Here is a 24,755-nt window from a genome sequence, read left to right as displayed (position 1 = left end):
TGTACTCTATTATTTCTCGGGGTCCATGCTAACCCATTGTGACCGATTACTTAACATTTCCAGTTTGTCAGTTAAGTCAAAACACGTGATGAGATTCTATACTTTTGGAGATGGATCAGTATTCTCTGGTAAATCAGGTTATACTGAAATGCTCACCCTGTTTTTGTTGTCGTTGTTGTTGTTGTTGTTGTTTTTTTTTCGATATTATAATGCAAATTAAGCACACTTTGGATAACACGCCTGGGTCATAACCCTGTGCCTTTACCCTCCCTCACTCATCTCCGTTCCCTTCGAGTTTGCAAACTATTTGGTAATTCATTTTTAAGGATTTAACCTTAGTTTTTAGCAATAACATAATGCTATCTTTCACCGAGTTGTCTCCATCGCCTGCTCCGTCCTGGAGACTCGGGCTTGTATCCTGTGCTGATAATATCACACTCAGACAGCACTCCCAGTTGCATTGTGGGTTCTTGTACACATCGTATATACTCTGGCCCAGTGACATAAGATAACGGACTGCAAAAAAGAGGATTTAGGTTAATCCATTCGTTTATAAAAGTTTATAGCAAAGCTATTTAGCTTATTTTCTCCATACAGATCAAATTTGTTCCATTTTACAGATTGGATACGGAAATCTGGCTTTAACAATGTATGCGTTATTCCATATGCAATCGTCTAAATTCACTATTAAGAACTGAATAGTGACGACTTGATAGTTTTATATATCGGCATCTTAGGAGGCATAAGAGACACTCACCGACGACCAGTCCTATGACCATGAAATTAGTTGTCACTAACAGAACGGTGACGCCAATAGAATCTTTGTCCTTCTCGATCGAGTAGTTAATCATTTCAGTCGGAATTCGCAACAAGACACCAACGCTTAAATTGAAGAACGTTGCTACCAGAGACGCCAGTTGCAGCAGATGCTCAAACTTATCAGGGATTGGCCGAGCTTGAGCATGCGCAACAGCGTAGAATCCTGACGCCATGGCTGCCATACCAATATAGATTCGCCCCTCGGCGCCAAGTAAGGCCAGGCCGGAAGTGAGAATCAACTTCCTGACCATCTCCACTATTTCCCAATACCAGCATCTCTCGTCGTAGTTTTCATAGATGAAACGCATGCCTTCGACGATTTCATACCGCTTTGGGTCAGGATTGGCGGCGCGATTTTTGATTTGTGGACGGTAGTAGAGCAGATAGAGCACAGCCACGATGAACAAGGGGAACAGCACAGGGTAAATAGATCCCACGTAGGCAGCGGTCACGTATTTCTTATAGTCGTTGTCAAAGCATTTCAAACTGTAGTCCATCTTCAGGTAGTAAGTGCAGTCCTTCATCTCCAGGTCCTAAAGAGGAGGAATATTTTATCAATAGATCAAGGTATTGGTTTCTGATGTGAGGTTTTTGACCGATTTTTAGTGGTTAGTAATCCGCTTAGTAAACTCACTACGCGCATGGTCACATCCAAGTTTTGGGGGTGGCCCTTGACCAATTTGTGGTTAATACGGAAGGTACATTCAGCAATTTTTAAAGCTACGTACGTTATACCTGGTCTCCAGATTCAGATCAGTTGTTGAGCTATGATCTTCATGTAAACCTTTTACATTACTCACATGTAGGTGCTGAATTAGAGTGTGTTGAAATTGCCAGTCACCGGCGGCAGGCTAGCATCTCAGTCGTTCAAAGAACTGCAAAACCACTATTACTAAATATTCAAGAGACTGAAGCTTCAAGTTGAACGCTACGACTGTAAAGCACAGTTTCCAGGGATTGTTTTTGCTTTGCTCCTCTCCTTTTCCAATGCTTTGCCTACTCCTACCCATATTCCATTAGGTCAAATACGGTATTAGGAACTTTTGCAAAAATGTTCGTTTTTATCAGGTAGTTGATCAGATCCATGGCAAAACGCCTGGTGTTTTTTTGCGCGGTCAGGCGTTAGGAAGCAACAAAAAAGCATAGAGAAACGTATCTTCATTAACTATGCTCTTGCGTTACCTACTATTAATCATGTAGCTCTCATACCTGGCATATTTGGTGGCAGGCAGGGGGGAGCATGCGGAGGATCCTGGAACAAGTCTCTGGAAATGTAATAAACATGACCAGGAAGGCGCTTCGGTAGCAATGCTCTTTGCTCAGCGAAATTTTTTCTCTCTTCTCCTCCACTGTCATGCCTTTCTGAAACCTATGTGGTACGGCAGAAAACGGCGATAAGAATACCATTCATTAGACTAAATTAGCCCCCACCCAGCAGCTAATGCCAGTCCACGAATATTTTTCGACAGTAACAAATTACGGCGATGAAAGTCCCGCTGCCGTCAGACGCCTCTCATTTATAAAGATAATTGATTCGTGACAAAGGTAAGCTAGAATTTCACAACCCTGCAACGGCGTATGTAGCTGTATACATTGATGTGATTTCAGTGAAAGTTATCGCTTATTTATGTGGCAGTTTTAGTATATTTAGTGATTTGTAGTGATTTGAAAAGGACGTTATGAGGGAACACAATGCAGCTCTTACTTGATTAATAGTTTCTTGCATTGAAAATATACAAGGGCCAAGATGACGATTCCGCCATTCAGGACCACTGTTAAAAACAGTCCAACGTATGCATTCATTTTCAAACTCTCTTTGAGGCAATGAAGAGGAGCTATTTGGATAAGGTTCAACTGGAAAAACTTGGCATAGTTGCTGAGTTGCAGAAGAGCTTCGGGCCACTGTACGTACGAGAAGGCGTCCAGAGTACCGGCTGTGACCTACGTGAAATGTGGAAAACAAGCTGTATTCAGGACTTGAAAAGATGAACACAGCGAAGGTTCCTTATAACGTTGCTAATTTTACAAAGTTTGGCGTTTGGCTGAGTTTCATTATTTTTGATTAGTTTGACGCCAGTTCCTGGATCTGAATGTAGTAAATGTCTTTGGTGTCACTATTTACACTGAATTTGACATCTGCGACCCTTCTCGTTTATCTTTTTCATTAAGGTTCTTGTTACAAGCATATAAATCAGTTCCAGATTGTTTCGAAACATTTCTTTTTGCGGACAAGCTATTTAACATTTCTTCTAATCAAATGCAGCCAGCTTTGCAAGGAAACTTAGAGTATTGATTAACTAACAAAATTATGGTTTGGTTATTACGATGGTAGTCATAAAAATAATCTTAAGTGTCAAAGTTTAAATTAAGTTTAGTTGTAGAATTATCACGATCTGTACCCATTATTGATTACTTCTTCGTATCGGTACGAGAAATAAGTTGCTGTTTGGGGCTTAAAATGATACCAAACCGTGAAATACCTGATAGAAACCGACGATGATTTTTAAGCGCGCCAGCACAACGTCGGATAGTGTCCGTGCCTTGGACTTGGCCTTTCTACCGTCACGGACAAGAATAAAGACGAACAGGAATACGGCGCATACAATGAGGATCATTTGTGTAATCAGCCAGGGGAGGGTGGGGCACTTAGTGCATCGTGACAAGGACTGGTAATAACCTTTAACGCACACCTGAAGGAAGCAGAAAAAGATTAATGATAATGATGCACGGTCGGTTTTACACTCTTCTTTCTGGGAAGTTGTTGGGGACATCGCTAGAGAGGTTGATTTGGGGGTCCTTGCATCTGTCAGGTCTGTCTTTTATCAGTTCGCTCATACTCATTTACATCCTGGGTGGGGTGAGGCCATGTGAAACAAAACATTTTTTAGTCTTAAGCAGAACACAAACACTTCGGTTGAGCTCCAGAGTCCTTTTAAAACTCGAGCTCTAGCCATGCCAGTACCAATATTTATCGACAATAATTTACACAAGGGAAGCGTTTAAAGCAGACGTGTCCTCTCTTTAATACCATCGCCCTCTGTTGAAAGTAAGCCCTTATTCTCTCACCTCGCATAGCGGTCCCCCATAGCCTGTTTTGCACGGTTTTCGAACGGAGTTCAGCGATCCTAAGCAGGAAGAAGCCGTTGGGCACGGGTATGGCTTGGGAAACAGTCCTGTAAAATTCACATCCTGGTGATTGTAATGTTCGTCAGGTATCATCAACGCGTCCACAAATCGCTGATATTCCCAGCTTTCATTGTAATCTCTAAACTGCCACCAGAATCCTTCTTTGAGGAGTATAGTCTCGTTGCAGAGGACCCCGCGAACTTCCTTGGGACACGCTTCACACCCGGTGAATCGGCCTTTTCGATAAAACGAGTTGATGCAGAAGCAACCACGGTAGCTCGACCACTCGTCAGTCTTAGATCCTATTGCATTGAATGAGAAGTAAATTACGATGATTCTAGTTAAAAATTGAACGTCTTTTTAGTCCTGAGGAGCAAGGCCCAGAAACCCTCCTGTGGGGGTAAAGAGTGACAAAATACTCAATTTCGTTTTCTATTGATCTCTCCATTTTCTTGCACTCAGGTCGTCATGAATTATAAGGGAAGGTACTTTTTTTTTATTGGGGGGGGGGGGGGATGGGCCGAAGCTTCGGAGGGGAGGGTCATTAGTAATTTTTTTACAAATTGGGGAGGGTCAGACCTGTTTTATTCGTAACCGGGGCAGGGTCACAGTTTTTTGCGTTTTTTTTTTTGGCAAGTGCAACAATTACTCCATGTCGCTTAGTTGACTCTTATTTGTTAACAAACACGCGAAGTGTATAGAAACCTAAAACTTGTATTTACAAGCAAAGCTACCAGTCAAGATTAATCTAAATTATATACAAGTGTCGAAATATTATATCAAAAAACTATCTTGTCCCAACTAACATAATTATCTCTCTCGACCAGTGTCCGCTTTCGTCCATATTTTGACGGCGGTAATGTTTCCGCGCGGGGTTCTGGTATAAAATCAGTCTCCGGTGACGATTCGTTACTTAAGCTACTCGGGCTTGAACCGTCAACTCGATCTTCCACATCACTTTGCGAGTCAGTTTCAACCTCGGAAAGTGATAAGGTCACTTGTTGCTGCACATTTCTTAGCGGGGGCTGTCGAGGTTGTTGACACTCCATTGAATCGTACAGCAAGCTGCCAATGTGCGCTTTGATCATTGCGACCTTTTCAGCTTTTTTCCCTTTGAAGGTGATCTCGTGATGGGAAAAGTACAAGGATAGCTCTTCCACCCTCAAGAACGACAGCTTATCGGAGTTGTACAATCCAACCCAGTCAATGTCATTGTACTCCCGGTTCAGCCGTTCCATTCGCTCCCTTTCAGTCTCCTCTTTCTTCTTCTCCTTGCGCATTTTTATCTAGGCAAGGTGCTCAACATACTCTGCCACAAGCTTTTCAGGAACAATGTATTTATCCGACAACTTTCTAATAGCCTCACTGTCCCCACTGACTAGTTCACTTTCCTCAAACAATCGCTTAATCTGAGCAGGTTGCTCCATCTGACCTCATGAAATCCTCGCATTCACCACAAGCGCATTTCCCTCTTTCTATTACTCGCACATCCTTGCCCATTTTCAAGTTTTAACCGTGCAATCACACGCCACGCAATTAACTGCTTTGTGCACAGACGCGGTTATGTGTGTAACACTTCCGGTTAGTTATTTTCACTTTTGGTTATTTTTGTCTTAGAGGAGGTGGGGGGGAGGGTCAGCTGTTTTTGTGTAGGTATTTGTGAAGGGTCATGCATTAATCCATTCTGGGAAGTGGGAGGGCCACGCCTTTTTTCGCAAAAAATTTCCAAAATACCCGGACCTACCCCCCCCCCCACCCCCAAATAAAAACGTACCTTCCCTAATATCATTAAATTCCGAGCCACTGCTACTTGCAAGTGCAACTCTATTATATTAATTGCTCGTCCTGTGCCATGATCTCAGGGAAATAAACTTAGCGTGAGAAAAAAGAAATGGCTTACCGGCGGGACAAACGCGGCAAGCGAGCTGATTTTTCGCAGGGAACTTGTCCAACTCCACAAAGGTACCTTTAGGACACGGAAGACATCCTGTTCGCCCTGCCAGAGTTCCGTGATGACCAATAGTATTCTGATAAAATCCCCCTACGATAAACATCGGAGTAAGCAAATTACCCCAGAACATCCAGCGGTGTTTGCAATATACAATAACAAGCATGAAATAAATTCATACTAAGGACCCGTTCAAAATACGCCGGAGAAATTTGCAAACGCAGCTTTATTTCTAAGGTTAGGCCTACCGTCCACTTTAATCCGTCACAAAAACGGAGCTTTTCGAAAACGCTCTTCAAACCACAGGGAGCACACGATCTTGTTGAGTATGAACAGAGTTACAAAGGAATGAAAAGAATATACAATTTACCTTTGCCTACTGTTGTAATTTCTTACGTGACAACCGCTACCTACAAGTCCTTTGTAACACTGTAGCGCTTAAGCCGTACCTAGGCCTTTTCGCGCTCTCCATTTTTTTTTTGTTTTGTTTTGTTTTTTTTGTTTTTTGGTTTACATATAACATTGCCAAAGGAGGCAACTCTTTGCCCAAGTGACGGTACCAGTGACATCATCCAGCGCGCGCTCAAGCTCCCTTCCATCTCCCACACGTGTTTTTTGACACAACAAATCTTTACAAAATCCTTCTCAGCTCTCAATTTTAAGGGCGGAATCTTGCTAAAACGCTTCAGGTGTTTACCCGTGACATTTCATTTTCGTGCGGAGATCGGACGACCTTGCACGCGCAAGAAAAACTGCGAACCGGGGGAGGGGTTTGTAAAGATTTGTCGTGTCAAAAAGCATGTGTAGGAGAGGGAGGGGTAGCTCGAGCGCGCGCTGGATGACGCGATTAGTACCGGTTCAAGGGTACGATCATGTTGCGAAAAACGATTTGAGAAAAAACTTTGCTAAAGACGCTAAAACTTTTCCGACTGTCGTGAAAGTATTCCAAAACAAATTCGGCCAAGTTGTAGAAAAATCTTTCGACCTCGTTTTGTGTTTGTTTGGTTTCTTAGAAGGCACGGTATTTAGAGATTCGAGCAAATATTCAGATTATGTTCAAAACGTTCGGACAAAGAGTTGCCTCCCTTGTCAATGTTATTGCAAACCAAAAACAAAAAATGTGCAGTGCGCCAAAAGGCCTAGGTACGAGTTAAGCACTACAGTGTTACGTAAGACAAGTAGGTAGCGGTTGTCGCGTAAGAAATGACAAAAGTAGACAAAGGTTAATTGTATATTCTTTTCATTCCTTTATAACTCTCTTCATACTCAACAAGATCGGGTGCTCCCTGTGGTTAACTTTGCGTTTTAGTGTGGACGAAAAACATTTTGAGAAGGGAACATTTCGAACACGATGACCTCACAATAATCAAATTCAAAATGGCCGGCGATTGCTGTGTTTTTAAATTTCTCCAGGAGTGAAAAAAAGCCGTTTACAAATTTCTCCGGCGTAGTGTGGACGGGGCGTAAATTTTGATTATATATTATTTAGCATGAGAAGCGATGTGACGCAGACCGGATATGCATACAAATGAATCAGTCTAACGGAAGCCGTGTCTTATTCTAGCAAGTATACAGTACCTGCAGGACACTTCTGACAGATGTAGGAGCCGTTACTAACTCTTCGTTGGTAAGTTCCGAAATGGCATGGAGTACACACGTCATCGTTACACGTGAAGCCATTGCGTGATAAACCCTCTCGTAGTCGCTCGTCACGCGAGGCCTGGAACGTGTACATTTTATCCGTAGGAGCTCTGTCAAGAAAATACCAGGAGACACCTGAGTGTGTTTGACACAATTTTCAAATTTATCTTCCAAATTTACTCAAAAAGGGAAAAGGGAAGGTACGTAATTTGCTTCCCAAAACATCTTCCTGGACACTAATATTTTTAACTGACGCTGTTGTCGAGATCTGGGGGGGGGGGGGGGTCACTTGGATGTCACCACCAGAGCCAGTGAGTGGTTTTCTCTTCAGAAGACTTACTCTCTCATGCTAAGACCTTCAATTGCTGCTCATTCAGTCCTTGCGGAAATAATTTGTTGTGTCAACTGTTAACATTTACGGCATTTGATATGGTCTGCCAACTGACAGCATTTTGACAAGCAAATGTCGTCATTTTTGACAGAATTCTTCATTTTTTTTTTCAGTTTTCTTGAGCTGTATTTAAGAAATAGAAAACATGTACCGTGTTTCTATCGAGTTGTAGAACAGGAGTGGAAGTTTAGGAGAAAGAGAAATGCTGTGGGAACACGAGCCGTAGGCGAGTGTTTCCACAGCTTTTTCGAGTTCTCCCAAACTTTCACGAATGTTTCTATAACTCGATAGAAACACGGAGAGCATGTCTTCTATTTCTTTTAGAAAACACCGCGACGGAAGAAAGGAAAACAACTTGTTAACTTTGACTATCAAAATGTAAATTCTCTTTGCTCGCGCCATCATTACGTTAACAGCTCGTGCTAGTTCTGTGTTTCTATCGAGTTATAGAAACACGATTTTTAACCAATCAGCGCACGTATTTTCTTAGGGCTGTTTTCTAATGTATAATAAATACCTTCCTAAATGTCAAGATCATTTTGGATCAATGTCCCATCAATTTAAGCTATTTTATATCTTTGAGAATATAGTGAAATCCACTATGGCTTAATTAATAATGTCGTATGATGACATATGACATAGGACCAGCAAGAAAACATCTGATCTTGGAGGAAACTGACCTGAAGGCTCTCTAGCATAGTTGTTTTTACTGCAAATGAGTGTTTTTACTTACATTACAAGTCCAACTTTTTTCTGCTGTCGAAATGTTTCCATCTTAACTCGTACAAGAGCTGTCTGTAGAATGTAGCTATGATTAAAATGCAATGACGATTACTTTCTGAAGCTTCGACCTGACTGCCTACATGATGGGTGACTAACTAACTGACTGACTGACTGACTGACTCACCGAACAACTGACTGACTAACAGACTGAATGACTGACTGACAGAATGACTGACCGACTGACCGACTGACCGACTGACCGACTGACCGACTGACCGACTGACCGACTGATTTACTGACCGACTGATTTAATGACTGACAGCTCAATTCATCGACCTGCCGACCAACCCGACTAACCCGCCTACCCACCCACTGAAACTGAATACTGAAAACCAAGCTTAAATAGAGCTTCATCCTATCATACTCCAGGCGGTACTTACATAAGAGATAAGTTAGCGAAGTCAATGTAGTTAAATGAGTCAGGTTCCAAAGACGTGAGCTCATGATTGTTAGATAGAGTCCTTCAGAATAACAATAGAGAATACTTCAGGGGTGACTTATTACAGGCTTTCAATTCTTATAGATAGCTATTTTCTCGTAACGCCACCCAACGTGGTTTGAAATACGACAGCGGTTGGAGTAAGCGAAACGCGTCGATCTAATCTGAGTTCGCATAATTCACTAAGTACACATGATTTTCTTTGCATTTCCGTACTGGGTCGACATGGTATCGATAAAGGATTTTATTCAAATGATTTCACATAAGTCAATCTATAAATTAGACTTAAACTAACGTTTGCGAATAACTAGTCACAAATACACCCAATTCATCGCTTGTTTGTTCGTTTGTTTGTTTTTGTTTGTTTGTTTGTTTGTTTGTTTGTTTTTTTCTTTTTTTTTTACAAAGTCGAACAACTCGACATTTGAAAAAAGGTTTTGATCGATTCGTTCGGTCATTCATTGTCAGGTGATCAAGGTGGCAAATATTTCTTGTTTACACAGCAAAAGCTTATGTTTTCAATGCTGTACACATGGCCGTTCGGGCAGCTTGTAACTACATTTTCTTCGATACAGAATGAATACAGTTTCTATACAACGAATGTTCTAATTCTCCGACATTTTATTGGTTCTCTTTGTGACGATAATCCTTAGAAATGCTTAAGACTCTTAAGTGCTTTTTTTATGTTTGTTTGGTTATTTGTGTTTAAGTTTTGTTTTCGTTTGTCTAACGCAACGTTATCGGGATTTCTTTAATATAACTATTCAGACACGTTCTTTTATATATCAGAATTTCAGATCTATTTTGAAGCATATCTTTCCACCTAGTACAAGGCTTGTTTATAGATCAATTTAAGTTTAGATTTTCAATTTTGTTGACTTCAGTAATTTCTCTTTACAAGCTAGTACACATGCAAATGATACTCACAAGATATCAAGATTTGATGCCCCTTGGAAAGATTTCGGTCCAATTTTAGTAAGGTTATTGTTATTTAAAAACCTACAAACGTAAACGAAGCAAACATTGTTTACACCTGGACAAGACAATTCTTTCGCCCTGACATACTTCAAAGTTTGACTGAACAGTGCTGTGTGCGGTTTTCTAAGTGTACCGATCCCCACCTAGCTGGTAAAATTTCTAAAGATTTAAAGGGTGCATTTTCCTTCCTTGGTGAACAACAGTTGATGAGTATCTTGATCGTTGTTGCGCATTAGTTGGCTTACCTGTTCTTTTCTCCGTTTTGAATAATTATAGACAAAACTCACTACTGTCGGGCGCTTCCAACTGAGTTTAGATACTGCTGCTGCACAGTTATGTGAAGTCATTTTGCTACAAGAAAATATATCTTTAAAAAGGGATGTCATGACTTTGCATAGCCTCTGTACGTATGGGATTGGGTGTAGTTGATCAGGTCAAATGGATGCCTCGTGCCATGAATTATACGGGTGTTAAATATTACCTCTAAACATCACTGTGTCTTATTACCAAACGCTGTTAAACAAGAAGATAAAATATTAAATATACACTTACACATATCTGAGGCTTCCTGCGTTTTGGAAGAAGTTGTCAGGTATAGCGGTGATTTCGTTGTGTTGCAAAAACCTTCATGTCGAGAAAATAAAATATGGAGGTGTACTAATTTTCGCACGAGCCTGGACAAACCATGGTTTCTTTGATTTTGTTTAGTTCTATTGGTTCGAAGGCTTGTTTAAATACTCTAAACTTGTGCAACTAACTAACTTATGCAACTAACGGAAATAGAGAACTAACAACACATGTGCAGTGGGATACAATTTGATTATAGGCAAACTGTTTCGCGATGAATAAAGTATTCGAAATTTCGAATGTGGAACGCCAAGATGGACGTGCTGACGATATTGTCAGCGAAGTCTTTAAGAGAAAATATTGTAAACAAGAAAACAGCTTCTTGTCAATTTCGTGACATTTTTTCTAAAAGATTTAAGTTGTGTGATAGATCTCTTGCTTACCATCTACCAAGCTTGCTCGAGACCATACCGGAGAATATCTACCCGGCCCTCGGCCGTTTATTGTTCAGATCTTTCTGTGCTTCGACCGTACCGAGAAGAGACCTAGCCGATATTCTCCAAGTACGATGTACTCTTTTCTATATACCATGCACTTTTTGTTATTCACGATAAGCCCTCCACCGTTACTCTACGTTAAATTCAAAACTTGGCTTAAGATATAGTTGCAATTGACTGATCAGTGTTTCTTGAGTACTTTACTCACAAAAACTGCAGACTCTTTGCATCTTTCAACAAATGGGCGTTCAGTTTCGTCAGCTTGTTCATGCTGAGCCCGCTAAATACATTAAGAGAAGCATAATTATTTAATTATAAAGTTTCCGTTACGACAAACTTAGCAACATTGCATTCATACATGATTTTCAAAGCTCTAGATATTTCCTAGCTAGACAAACTAACACCCATTTGGAACTGGGCTACAATAGCTTTGAAAGACAGACACAGACTCGCGTTTAGTAAAGTGAACTCAGTTTTTTCTTTTCAGTATTCTTATTTATTTATTATCTTTATATCTTTTCTTTTACTCAAATACTTACTCCTAAGAGTACACTAGTTCGTAGAAAAGCCCTTTCATTCAACCGAAGTTTTCTTGTGATTCACAGCTACATTTGGTATTGTTTTCCATAACTGGAGATATCATAAACGTTTGATATTACTTGGTTGTCTAACTGTAATCAGTAAGCCTGCCACCTGTATACTTATTTATAACTCATGAGAATAAGGCATGCGGCGTTATATTTACTTCTGCATGCAAAAGTTGTGCAAGAAAACAGTGATACAGACAGTACTTTAAGGTGGATGAGGCCATGAAATATATTATGAGGAAGGTCCCAGATCATGTTGATAGACAGCCACCTGATAAAAGAAGGAAAATTGTGATTGCAAATAGTCAGTGTCGCATGATACTTTATATATAACGTAAAAATTGTAGTAAAACCCTTTTCTCCCTGTCCCCCTCCCCCGAAAGTAAGTAAAATAAGTCTCCCAGATCCCAGAAGCAGAGATCCCCACGATAATAAACCCCTCCCCCTCCTGGAAGAATGCCGATGGACTTGCTCTAGCGAAAATACGAATTATTTTAATTATACACATGTAAGTCCTGTATGGTATAGCTTGTTTTGCGTTTTACTTTGCTGCAATTTTTTCCACACGATGAACCTTCCTAATAGCTAGCTATTAGCCCAATCATTTTTGGCGTACAAAATTCCCTCCAAAAATATTTCCGCCTGTAAGACGAAATTGAAATGTGCTTTGCCATCGTCGTTTTGAACAGTCGCAATTGAAATGATTAAAAAAAAACTAGGCCCTAATGACTTGCTATTTTACTTGTATTTTATTTATGTTGTCACTCTTACAAATGCTTCAGGCTCGGCATGTCGTGGAAACTACCAGTTTCAAGCTTTGAAACCCTATTCTCACCGAGATACCTGAAGAAAAAAAATTGCAAACCAGGTTGAATTTCTCATTTTCGCGTTTTCCGCTCACACTTGCCACCATATTGACTTAAGGCGCAGAGGTGACAATGTCAAAATATAAATTGAATAACAGTTATATAATAAATCTGCAAATACAATTTAAGTAATAATTCTCATCTATTAAATATTTACTTAATGCTTATTTCATGAATATGCCTATTAAACAAGCAACAGTTACAGTGTTGAAAGTTTCTGCAGTCCGCTGAAAACTCCTCCTTTGATGGAACCAATTTGATTTCCTGACAAGTCCCTTGGGAAGGAGGAAAATTCATTTTAAAACACTCTTAAATCTCTGAAGAAAGTAACACTGGTCTTGTTGTCGCCAGAGATTAAAACTGATTAACTTTCCAACAGTCGATATTGCCGTCATCCCTCAACTTTAAGAACACTAGCTATCGTAATGTATTAAATTGTATCTCTTGTTTACGTTTCTGTTTTTGCTTTTGCAATTGTTGTTGTTGTTGTTGTTGTAGCTGTTGTGTTGTTGTTGTTGCGGTGGTGGTGGTGGTGGTGGTAATGGTGATAATGGAGTTGGCTATATATTCTATTAGGTTTCTGCTTACAAGACTTCCAATTTCATCAGATTGCTTAAAACACTGCTTGGAAGGTGGTCTATCATGTTCCTTGCCAGATTCCTAATAGACACAGAGAAGAATAAGATAAGAACAGACGGGATGGAGACAATACTTGTATCTTCCACAATGCACGCAGCAACATTCTTTCTGTTTGGGCTATTTCGCGTACAACTTGCTTGCATACAGTCGCAAGTTACGTACACAATGAGATGAGGAAAACTACTATTATTTATATATATATTGCATGTAGTCCCGGGATTGTGTTAAATTCCAAGGAAGACATCGAATGGCATCAATGGTTTAAGAAAAGTAAAATCGGATGAAACCGCAAACCAATTAGAGAAAATTATTAGTAAGATGGTAACAGCTGGACCAGCGAGATTAAATATAATTGATAAATTTTAAAATTCGGTAAAGCCACAAAATAAAAGAAAACCTCAAGAAAAGACATTTTTAACTTCTAATCACGTAACGTCAGTATGTCTGCTTTCGTCGCTGTTTAGTCTTCTTGGCGCATACATTATTATGCATGTGACGTATATCTATACCGAGCAAATGAAGATTATGGATGGGTGTTGAGAGATGTCGTCGTATTTCGGAACTTTTAATTTAGCTGGAAGAGATTTAAAATTTTACTTGTCTATTGTCAGCCCTGCACGTTATTTACTCTTAAAACTCGATTACTTAATACAAAGTGCTCATTGTAAGCACGCTTACAGGATTTTAACATTTCTTATTGTTGCCATATGTTTCCTTGTTATGCTTACAATCTTGTTGTCGGCGAAATTCCTGCAATCAATCAATGCGTAACTACGACATGGGCGTTTTATCAAACTAGATTATTCTAGTAAAACTACAAGAACGCCGCCATTTCGCTATTCATGCATTTTGATTCATCGTTAGTGCCAGTGGCGGATCCAAACCTTGAGCTAAAGGGGGAAGGGGGGCACGGTGGCCGGTTTTCTTCCTTCTGTAATTTCTTCTTTTTTAACCCAAAAGAGGGGGACCCGGGCCCCTCGGGTCCCTCCCCAAGATCCGCCACTGAGTGCTGATTAGTATCTAGATCGTGTTGATAATTTATAGAACTAGCAATGGATTGCACGAACTACATTGTAGCCGCGCAGCGTCATAAAGGCATGTTTTCTGTATAGCAGCCTTTGAAACAAACCTCGACATGCAGTCATTCTATGCGACTTTATGTTGCTCAGTGCTGGACGCGTTAGTAGATAATTGTAGTGTTACACATGAATGTTTGATTCTTAACTCCCAAAGCCTTAGTCAAAGTGAGAAATCTTTTGATGTGGACGAGAAGTCTTTTCATCTTTCAATATTGATCATTGTATGTACTTACACGTGAGTGCTCTCTTGTGGCACACCCGTAGGAACAAGCCAATAATTCTTGTTGGAGCAGTCAGTTTTCAAAAGGGAGGTGTCAGTCGGAGCCCTTGAACAATAGCAGTTGGACGGACAATCTACAGTTGGAATAAGATTACATGGTTTTCACAAAAAAAGAAAAGAAGAAAAAATATCTCACAGCAAAAAATATATTCAAAGGCTTATTACTCCTAATTACCAAACATCACATCACTACATATTTCTCTGTAAAGGGGTTGCGCACGTTTTGACCGCCTGTCATTTTTTCTGCGTTGAAACTGGTTAACTACGACAAAAAAAATACCAAAAGAGTTAATAATTGACCAAATAGAGAGAAAAAAAGGAAAACGATGGTCAAATTTGAGTATGAACATTCAGGTGGATTACCAGGAAGAATAAAGCTGAAAAATGCAACGTAAATTTCTTTAGGTGCCAACACTATCATCCGATCTTAACTTGAACAATCATTAGAGTAACTGATTCAGCTTCCTCCCTAGAAAAGCAGCTGTAAGAACAGATGACTCGAAAACGCCTCTTAGCGAGGCAGGAACCCTCAAGAAACTCAGAATATCTGTTTCAACGCGAAATGGCCTCTCAATCAGAGTGTATCAAGGTCTGACTCCTAGTGTAGGTGGGATATCGGGCGGATGTTTAACTACGGTTACCAAAGTATATAGAGGTTACTGAGGACTAATGTTACTTCTGGTGGATGGGTTCCCGGACTCCCGTTGTTTTCGGGTCATTCCGAAAATTTGCTAGTTTAGGGAGTGGAGGGAGGCACCGTCTTCAAAAACACACACAATACCATGACACGAGTGTCAAGTTTCAACACAAACCTAAGGCACCTGTCATTTGGATTCTCCATTTTCGTAAACACACATTGGTCTCTTTTACTAGTTGGGTTTGAAGTAAATGGAGCTACATGACCTTTGGTTACGGCGGAATCGACCTTTTTCGCCTTTATATTCTTTAATTATATGTTGTTATTATTATTATTATTATTATTATTATTATTATTATTATTATAGATTCGCACAGCTATTGATGATATTGAAGCTGGTTTCGTCATTGGCTCCGGGCAACAACAAGTTGCCTAGGGAGGCCAAGAAACACCCCTTGTTTGCTTTTTCTCTTCTTTCTACATCTCCAGCACCTTTCTAAGAATTCTTGCCGACCCCAACAATGCACATCTCTGGATCAGTCCAACAGGAATGCCCACCTCAATGGCTCTCAGATTGTCCTTCAATCTCAGTGGTATTGATCCCAATGCTTCCACCCATAAGAAAGGCCACACCTTAGACCTGATCATAACTAGGGCCGAGGACGAGCTAGTTACTAGCGTTGAAATACGCGATCCAATGCTGTCCGATCACTCTGCTGTACACTGCAAGCTACGCCTAAAGAAACCACCTCTGGAACGAATGGAAATTAGTTATCGTAAACTGCGCTCGGTAAATATGGACAGTTTTAATGACGACCTAAAGCAATCTGACCTTCTGACAACCAACGCCTTTGATCTTATGGATCTCACTGAAAAATACGAAAATACTCTGACGGAAATACTTCAAAGGCATGCACCTTTAAAACGACGCATGATAACTCTCCGTCCATCAGCACCATGGTACCATGAGGGTATTAGTAACGCCAGGAGAAAACGTCGAAGGCTGGAGCGCCGCTGGCGATCGTCGAGACTGTGCGTCGACAGACAGATGTTTGTCGACCAGTGCCAGGTAGTGAACAAAATGCTAAGGGACGCAAAGGCTTCATACTATTCATCTATTATTTCAGAGAATGCATCAGATCCAAAAATACTTTTCAACGCAGTCGACAAGCTATTACACCGCAGAGTAGATAGACGCTATCCGACCGCACCCTCAACGTTTGTGCTTACGAACAATTTTGCCGACTTTTTTGACAAGAAGATAGTATCCATAAGAACGGAGCTATCCAAAGAAGTGACTTCTGGTACCCAGTCCTGCGAAGCATACAAACAGCCATGTCAAGCCGAATTCACAGAGTTCAGGGTGATGTCAGAAAGAGAGATTGAAAGTTTTGTGGACAAAATCGGTTAAAAATCCCGTGATCTTGACCCTATACCGGCTTCTATTCTTAAGGAATGTAAATCAACTATTCTACCCGTGTTAACTAACATCGTTAACATGTCTCTCCAATCAGCATCTATGCCCGCTGCACTGAAAGAAGCAATGATCAAACCGAAGCTGAAGAAGGACAACCTGGACTCTGAGGATTATTCAAACTTTAGACCTATCTCAAATCTGAAGGTTGTATCTAAGATAATTGAAAAGGCAGTATCTTGTCAATTGAGCGACTATCTACGCGATAATGATCTAGAGGAATCTTTTCAGTCAGCATATAAACGCTTTCACAGCACGGAGACTGCTCTCCTGAGGGTGCAAAATGACATTCTCTGTGAGATAGATAATCAGAAATGCGTTATCCTGCTACTGTTGGACATGTCTGCGGCGTTTGATACCGTCGACCATAAACTGCTACTAGAAGGAATGGAAAAACGCTACGGCGTGAAAGGAAATGCGCTAAAATGGTTTCGATCCTATCTTCAAGACCGAAAGCAGTTTGTGATGATTGACGGAACCAAGTCAGAGATGAAAGAACTTCGCTACGGTGTTCCCCAGGGATCCGTTTTAGGGCCAATCCTGTATTTGTTATACACATCGCCCATCGGGGACATCATCAAACGGCACGGACTTAACTACCATCTATACGCTGATGACACCCAGCTCTACCTCCCATTTAAGCCCAACTACGCCGAACAACCTGGTTCTATAGCTAAAATAGAAGCATGTGTTTCTGAGATCGACTCGTGGATGGTGTGCAATAAGCTGAAACTAAACAGAGGAAAGACGGAGCTTTTGATCTTGAGCGCACGACATCGTCCACCCCCATTAATAGACCACGTCGATGTGTCTGGTGAACAGATCGAGCCATCTACTTCTGCAAAGAACATTGGAGTCATCTTTGATGAGTACATGTCACTGGAAAAGCATGTTACCAGTACCTGCAAGGCCTGTTTCTTCCATCTTAGAAACATTAGCAGGATAAGAGTCTGTCTATCTCTAGCAGACACTGAAAAGTTAGTACATGCATTCATCACTTCCAAACTAGATAACGCCAACTCGCTTCTATATGGACTACCAAAATTTTTGATAGATCGTCTACAAAATGTCCAGAATGCTGCGGCTCGCGTTGTTACTAGAACAAGGAAATACGATCAATTCAAGCCGGTTTTAAAGCAGCTACACTGGCTTCCAATAAGCCAGCGCATCAATTATAAGATTTTACTTTTAACCTATAAAGCGCTCAACGGCCAGGCCCCTAATTACATTACTGAACTGCTAGAGCCTTATGTACCAAGCAGAAATCTTCGATCCTCCTCCAAAAACCTCTTGAAAGTACCACCTGTCAAGTTAATAGGCTATGGTCATAGGTGTTTCTCTTTTGTAGCACCTAGCCTATGGAACTCTCTTCCGAACAATATAAGAGGGAGCGGCTCGCTATCAGATTTTAAGACTTGTATAAAGACATATCTTTTTAACAAATTTTATAACTAGACTTTTGGTTAGTTAGTTAATTAGTAAATTAGATAGTTTAGCTAGTTAGTTAGTCAGTCACTTAGTTAAGTTAGTCAGTTTTTATTTAAAGGTTTTAATGATTCCTAGTTTTACTTTCATTTTTACAGCTTAGCTATTTTATTTGTTAGTAATTTTTTATCACTGATGTAAATTTTTAATGTAAATTTTATTTTTAATAACATTTTTTACTGTAAAGCGCCATGAGCCATGGATATGGCGCTATACAAATCTATTATTATTATTATTATTATTATTATTATTATTATTATTCCACTACCACTGGTATAACCTTTGTCCTCACACCCCACATTTTTCGGACTTCTCTTGCTAGATCTTGATACTTTTCAACTTTTTCATCTTCCTTCTCTCTCACCCCATTATCCTCTGGAATTGCCACATCTATAATCTGACAGCTCTTGTCTCTCTTGTCAATGATCACCAAATCCGGTCTCCTAGCCCCTATTTCATGGTCTGTTCGCACACTGAAGTCCCATAGAAGTTTGCAATCCTCATTTTCAAGCACACTGTCTGGAACATGGTCATACCATCTCTCCTTTCGTTCGAACCCACATTTTCCTGACAGGTCCCAATGGATTGCTCTAGCCACGTTATCATGTCTCCTTTTGTATTCTTTTTGTGCCAGTTTCGAGCACGAACTTACAATATGGCTAATGGTCTCGTTACCCTGCTTACAGATCCTACATTTCGGGTCATTCTGTGACTTGTCAACCATCGTTTTAATATAGTTTGTTCGTATTGCTTGATCTTGTGCAGCAATGATAAGAGCTTCTGTTTCTCTCTTGAGCTTTCCTTCTTTTAACCAGGTCCATGTTTCCTCACTTCTTTGTCCTTCACCCTGTCTTGCAAACTGTCCATATAACGGCTTTTCTTTCCAGTCTTGAATATTTTCAGTTCTTCTCCTCGCTTTAAAGTTGGCGGCTGTTTCTCTATTCTCATCCCCATCCCTCCTGACGGCTTTTAACAGTTCTTCCTCGCTTGTTTGGACATAACATTCTAGCGATACCTTTGCGTGATTGACACAATCCTCTACGGATATCAAACCTCTCCCTCCGTCCTTCCTCGGCACATAAAGTCGTGCCACGCAGTCCCGTGGACGGAACCCTCCATTCATGGTTAGCAATTTTCTTGTTCTGCGATCTAGGTCCCGAAGTTCTTGTTTCCTCCATTCAAGTATTCCTCCTGCATATCTAACGAGTGACACTGCCCAGGTGTTTATGGCTTGTATCAAGTTTCCACCGTTCAACTTCGAGCGGGCAACTTTTTTAACGCGTCGTAAGTATTCTTTCCTGATTTTGTCCTTCATTTGGTCATGAAGCATGTCGCTGGCCTCAAGCACTCCTAGATACTTGTACCCTTCGCTTTCTTCCATTGCTCTTATTGTAGTGTCATCTGGTAGTGTTATGCCTTCTGTCTGTGCCAGTTTGCCACGTTTTATGACCAAGACAGCACACTTCTCAATGCCAAATTTCATACCGATGTCATTGCTGAATATTCTCACTGATTGTATCAGTGAGTCCAGTTGGCACTCACTTCTGGCGTAAAGGTTTAGATCATCCATAAAGAGAAGGTGATTGACCTTTGTCTTGTTGGCATATGTGTATCCCGCTTCGCACTTTCTGAGAACTAGGGACAGCGGAATCATGGAGACCACAAAAAGGAGGGGGGATAGGGAATCACCCTGGAAGATGCGTCTTTTGATGGAGACACTTCCAAGACTTTCTCCGTTTGATGTAAGTTCCGTTTGCCAGCCATTCATGGAATTTTCCAGTAAGGTCTTAACATTTTGAGCTGCACCAAATAGTTCTAGACATTCAAGAATCCAGGAATGCGGTATCATATCGTAAGCCTTCTTATAATCAATCCAGCCCATTGCAAGATTCTTCTTTCTTGATTTGGCCTCTCGTAGGACCATTTTATCAATAAAGAGCTGGTCATTGGTTCCTTGGGAGCCTTTCCTGCAACCTTTCTGCTCATCCGGTAGTACGCTCTCGGTATCCAGGAATTCGTAGAGCTTGTCAGATATTATCCCTGTTAGCAACTTCCACATTACAGGTAAACAGGTTACGGGGCGGTAATTTCCTGCTACTGTGCCTTTCTCTGGGTCTTTCATTATAAGGACAGTTCTTCCCTTGGTCATCCACCCAGGAACGTTCCCACAGTCTAAGCATACTTGAAGCTGGTTTGCGATATTGTGGTGTAGACCCGTAAAGTTCTTCAACCAAAACCCCTGCACCATGTCTGGTCTGGTGCCTTCCAGTTCGGAACTTTCCTGAGAAACTGGGTCACCATGTCTATGGTGATGGACAACTCAGTTTGCTGTGGCAACTCCACTTCCTCTTTCAACTTCTTTAACCATTCTGCATCCTTATGATGTATTGACTCTATGCTCCAAATGCTCTCCCAAAATTGCTTGGCTTCTTCTGAATCAGGTGTCATATCAGATGAGATTTTGTCTCCACTTAGTTCCGTATAAAATTTTCTCTGGTCTGTCTCGAACAATCTGTTCTGATGGAATTGTTTGTTTCTGTTCTGGTATCTTCGGATCTTTGTAGCCTTGGCAGTAATTCTTCGTTTGAGATCTTCAGAGACATGTTTAAGGCTTATTTCAGCAATCTTGTATTAGTATTATTATTATTAGTATTATTATTATTATTATTATTAATTATTATTATTATTATTAATTATTATTAATTGTTATTATTATTTGTATTATTATTTACAAAAAAAAACCGACATACCCACTGAATTATCCAACATCCAATTCAAAGCATCGAGATTCCCTATTGAAAAAAAATATATAATGTAGCTGATTAATACTTTATTTTGTGCATTACAACTTGGCCTGAAGGGTATTAAGCTTTATTACTTCTAGGGATGTTTATTTGAAAAAAAATATATTACGTTACTTCCCCACTCTAATAACATGACTATCTGTTATAGAGTCGTTTCATTAATGTGGCGCACAAGATTACTCCCGCAATTCTGGCCATACAGTGAATGAAATGTATTTCTGGGTGGTTCTGGTTGGTTCAACTTCCTTTCGGAATTCAAATCATTAGCACTGGATGTCAATGCTTACATCTACACCCAGGTCTTACATGCTATTCCTTTTTCAAGGCAAATGCCATGATATAATTATAGACTAATGATACCCTCCCAAGTAATGACCCCTTATTGTTTCCAGTGGACAAGTCAGCATCTTAATCTTCCTTACTATTTTTCATACATTTTCTATAATTTTTTTGGGGAGAGTGTGGTTCCAAATCAGTACTTTTTCCTCGTCTTATCAGGTCAATGATGTTTATAGCCAGCCTAATTATGTTTGACGGATGTGAAGTGTTAAAGGTAAAACGAAAAAGCAGTTTATCAGTGCTGGTGCAGTTCAGAGCTCCAAGTAACTCTTCTCTTCACTCAATTCTATTTTTTTTTTTTTTTTTTTTTTTGGCGACTTAACTTATGAAAATCTGGTGGTAGAACAATTCGTTTATTCCTATTTGATGTTTTATTTGTTATTATAATTCTCGTCACAAGTTTGCTTAATACTCTCTTGATATTGTATGAAAAAAATTAGAAGTGGATCACTCCTTATTTCTAGTACAGTTATTAAGCTTTTGCAGGAAATGTAGGATTAGAGAGTTATTCCAATATATACGCCATATCCTCGAGGTAGTCCCGATCATGTTATTTTTAGACATGGTACCCAGTTCTCTCGTGGATAAACTTACCACGCACGTTGCGCAGATGTTTTTGTGGAGGGTGAATTCGCGTAATTTAAGGCTGCTTGGACTGTCTTTCGCGTCGCATGATCGGCTACTTTTAGGGGCGCTTTCCAATCAATACAAAAATTCCGATTTGAATTTCCAGAAATTTCTAGTGACGAATGGAACAGAATTTTCTGGAAATTCGGGAAAAGAAGACAACCTTGCGAGGTATACCAAAATTTTCGAAAATTTCGTACTGAGAATTTCCATTCCATATGAATTTCCTCGTGTAGTTTCCGAAATTTTTGGTCGAATGGTTCATTTTTCGGAAATTCCACAATTTCCGGAAATTCTTGAGACTTTCAGGGAGACTTCGTACATTTGTCTCCGTTTCGAAATTTTCGAAGGTTTTTTGTTGAATGGAAATTGCCCAAAACCTCTCGGGATTTTTGAAGCCGGTTGAGGTAGTGGTCTAAAATTCAACTTAAAAGGGATAACCTCAGGAATAATGTTTTATTTGTTTATCCTCCCTTGAACCTACCTAACACGCTCGTGATGAGTATGATCATTGTAGTTGCTGCCATACGATCCATGACGCGTTCTTCTATCTGTAAATCACAAGGAATGCCTAATATGAATAGGAATTTGACAGATCTACGGTGGTATTAAAGTACTGATAAAATGCGCTCCTTCCTGATCCGCAAGAGCGACTATGCATAGCTCATGATGTCTCGTTTTGCTCCTATACTCAGCAAGGGGCACTAACTGAAAACAAATTTATTGGTTACAGAATGAAACTCAAAGAGAAGCGTGTCAATCAGTCTTAAGCGCTACAAAAGTGTCGACATTTTTAAAATTTCCTTTTATACCCGTGTTCCCAGAACATATTTTGTCTAAGAAAAGAGAACACTAATAAAACACTGATCACATATGCGTTTGGTGTTCAAAAACTGGAAGCAGCTGGTATAATTATCTTATGGCGTATTGTGTCATTATTGTAATTACTCCTTCTTCTTCCTACATTTTTTTGTGCGTGTTTTGTTTATTCTCGACTAAAAGAAATCTTGACACGATCTCCCTTATCGAAGTCCTTTGAATATATGTACGTAATTCAGTCTTGGATGCTTCACGAGTAAAAGATGGCCTGGCTACGCTTTTGATTGTCTCCTGTCACAACTTAATGTTTTCGTATGCTGCTTTTTAAATTATTTTTTCCATTTGGCGTAAATCCACATGTAATTGAGCAGCAGAGTGGTTGGTTAACTGTCTTTCTTCAATCAGGTTGAACTAAACTTTACTGAACACCTGCGCGCGAATTACGCATGACATCTCCATTTGCATTTTGTGAGCTAACTGCACGGAAAAGACCTTTGAATTCGAAATTCTGGCTGGGAGATTGTAATGATCCTTTTTTTCTCTGTTTCAGAACCAGTTGGTGCTGTATATTCAGTTGTTCGGTGTTCACAAAGCAACAGGCAACTTTAGCTTTATCAAAGTGGCATTTAAATAAACAGATGGTCTTCTATCTTCGTACACAAAAAATAAAAAAAGTTAATATTTATTGCCAAAGTCTTGTCTGAATTGAACGTGGACTCATTAAACTAAAACTGAAAGCAAATGAGAATGGAACATAATTTCGAAACTTGGTGAACCGAAAACTTTCAGAAAACAAATCAAACTCGAGCACAATTTGAATTAGGAAAATGATATCTTGCCTCAAAAACTGTTTTTTTGTAAATAGATTTTTACTCATGAAAATTGGTTTACCAAAAAAAGTTATATGATATGATTTCTTGCTTTGTTGAGGGGTCTTAAGAGTGAGCGTTGTCCGGCGACAGAATAGTAAACGCTTCGTAACGACTTTGTTAGTAAACGAAAAACTAAATCAGTTAGACAGAGTCAAACAGTTAAAAGCACTGTGTTTACAGTCCAGAATGGTAACATTTCAAAGTCTTACCAACTGTTCAAGAAAGCCTTCGAGAAAGACAGCTGCCGTCAAACCAGGGCCTGGTATACAGTTTCGATCTATCTTCCTAGACTGAAAAATATGTACACAGCTACATGCATGATGTGTATATTTGCATACCTGAGTGATGAGAAGGTTTAATTTGAAATTTCCCTTGGTGAGCCAGATTTTTTAGACCAATGGCGTTCCAAGTTATGGATACGTAAAATTCCAATTAAGGTCAAAATGGTGATTGGAATCGTCTTTGGCAGAGCTGTTTTTCAGGGAAATTTCTAATTGCTTTCTTTTCGTTCCTACTTAAACATCAGACCATAATTGCTTGTTTAGAGGTGCAATTATTTAAGTCACGCGAGATGAAAGATAAAAAAAAAATAATAAGTGTGCTCCCAACATACCAAATAGGTTCACTGAGCCGGTAAACCCAGTGAGAATACGGCATATTGCTTAAGTAATGTTCCGCATAAGAAGTAGACAGAAATCACTAATCGGATGCAAAAAAATAAAGTGATTACGGAAAATATTTTGTAAAACAGAGGAAAATTTAATCTTGCCAACATTTAAGTTGCTCATTGTCAACACATTCATGAGATGATCATGACGCGATAGACCAATCATAACGTCTGAAACAACACAGCTTAAGATTAGTTTCAAACTCCCCAGATCCAAGCAAGGATAACTTTTGGAAAGGGAAAAGAAAGAGAGGTAGCGAAAGTGCACATAATATCCTCATTTCCTGCATATCGTACGCAGATAGCTAGCAGTCAGATACAATGCCTTGATGCTGACCATTGGGACCTTCTGATTTTGTGTCGCCACCGAAGAACGGGGAGGAAAGCATTG

At 40.0% G+C, this 24,755-nt stretch overlaps 2 protein-coding genes across 2 annotated transcripts in view; both read right to left on the bottom strand.

Annotated features, from left to right (window-relative positions):
* The window catches only part of LOC110066755 (uncharacterized), a 25,700-nt gene extending 1,291 nt beyond the window's left edge, over nt 1–24,409 (bottom strand). The window contains exons 1-22 of the mRNA XM_089289438.1: nt 23,907–24,409; nt 22,491–22,557; nt 20,987–21,028; nt 14,594–14,714; nt 13,960–14,031; nt 13,231–13,302; nt 12,846–12,917; nt 12,548–12,619; nt 11,976–12,047; nt 11,398–11,469; nt 10,678–10,749; nt 10,075–10,146; nt 9,089–9,169; nt 8,659–8,733; nt 7,472–7,644; nt 5,846–5,986; nt 3,886–4,247; nt 3,300–3,509; nt 2,525–2,760; nt 2,029–2,188; nt 758–1,352; nt 371–516 (exon numbers count right to left, since the gene is read on the bottom strand). Coding sequence (XP_089145564.1) covers nt 371–516; nt 758–1,352; nt 2,029–2,188; nt 2,525–2,760; nt 3,300–3,509; nt 3,886–4,247; nt 5,846–5,986; nt 7,472–7,644; nt 8,659–8,733; nt 9,089–9,169; nt 10,075–10,146; nt 10,678–10,749; nt 11,398–11,469; nt 11,976–12,047; nt 12,548–12,619; nt 12,846–12,917; nt 13,231–13,302; nt 13,960–14,031; nt 14,594–14,714; nt 20,987–21,028; nt 22,491–22,542 — 2,970 coding nt within the window. The 5' untranslated portion in view covers nt 22,543–22,557; nt 23,907–24,409. The remainder of the gene's footprint in view (nt 1–370; nt 517–757; nt 1,353–2,028; nt 2,189–2,524; nt 2,761–3,299; nt 3,510–3,885; nt 4,248–5,845; nt 5,987–7,471; nt 7,645–8,658; nt 8,734–9,088; nt 9,170–10,074; nt 10,147–10,677; nt 10,750–11,397; nt 11,470–11,975; nt 12,048–12,547; nt 12,620–12,845; nt 12,918–13,230; nt 13,303–13,959; nt 14,032–14,593; nt 14,715–20,986; nt 21,029–22,490; nt 22,558–23,906) is intronic.
* Nucleotides 4,511–5,346, bottom strand: LOC149111853 (uncharacterized). Its single transcript, XM_089289437.1, has one exon. It carries the CDS (start codon nt 5,223–5,225, stop codon nt 4,725–4,727), a length of 501 nt encoding a protein of 166 aa, XP_089145563.1. The 5' UTR covers nt 5,226–5,346; the 3' UTR covers nt 4,511–4,724.
* Nucleotides 24,410–24,755: the final 346 nt, after the last annotated feature.

This window comes from Orbicella faveolata, unplaced genomic scaffold (genome assembly GCF_042242905.1).
Source record: "Orbicella faveolata isolate gen_17 unplaced genomic scaffold, um_ofav_v1 contig_2, whole genome shotgun sequence".
NCBI lineage: Eukaryota > Metazoa > Cnidaria > Anthozoa > Scleractinia > Merulinidae > Orbicella > Orbicella faveolata.
Note: the sequence above shows the minus strand (reverse complement) of the source record. Positions and strands in the feature narration are given on the sequence as shown.

Coding starts and splice junctions, on each gene's coding strand:
- LOC149111853 (XM_089289437.1), bottom strand. CDS start 5,225: ATGCGCAAGGAGAAGAAGAAAGAGGAGACTGAAAGGGAGCGAATGGAA.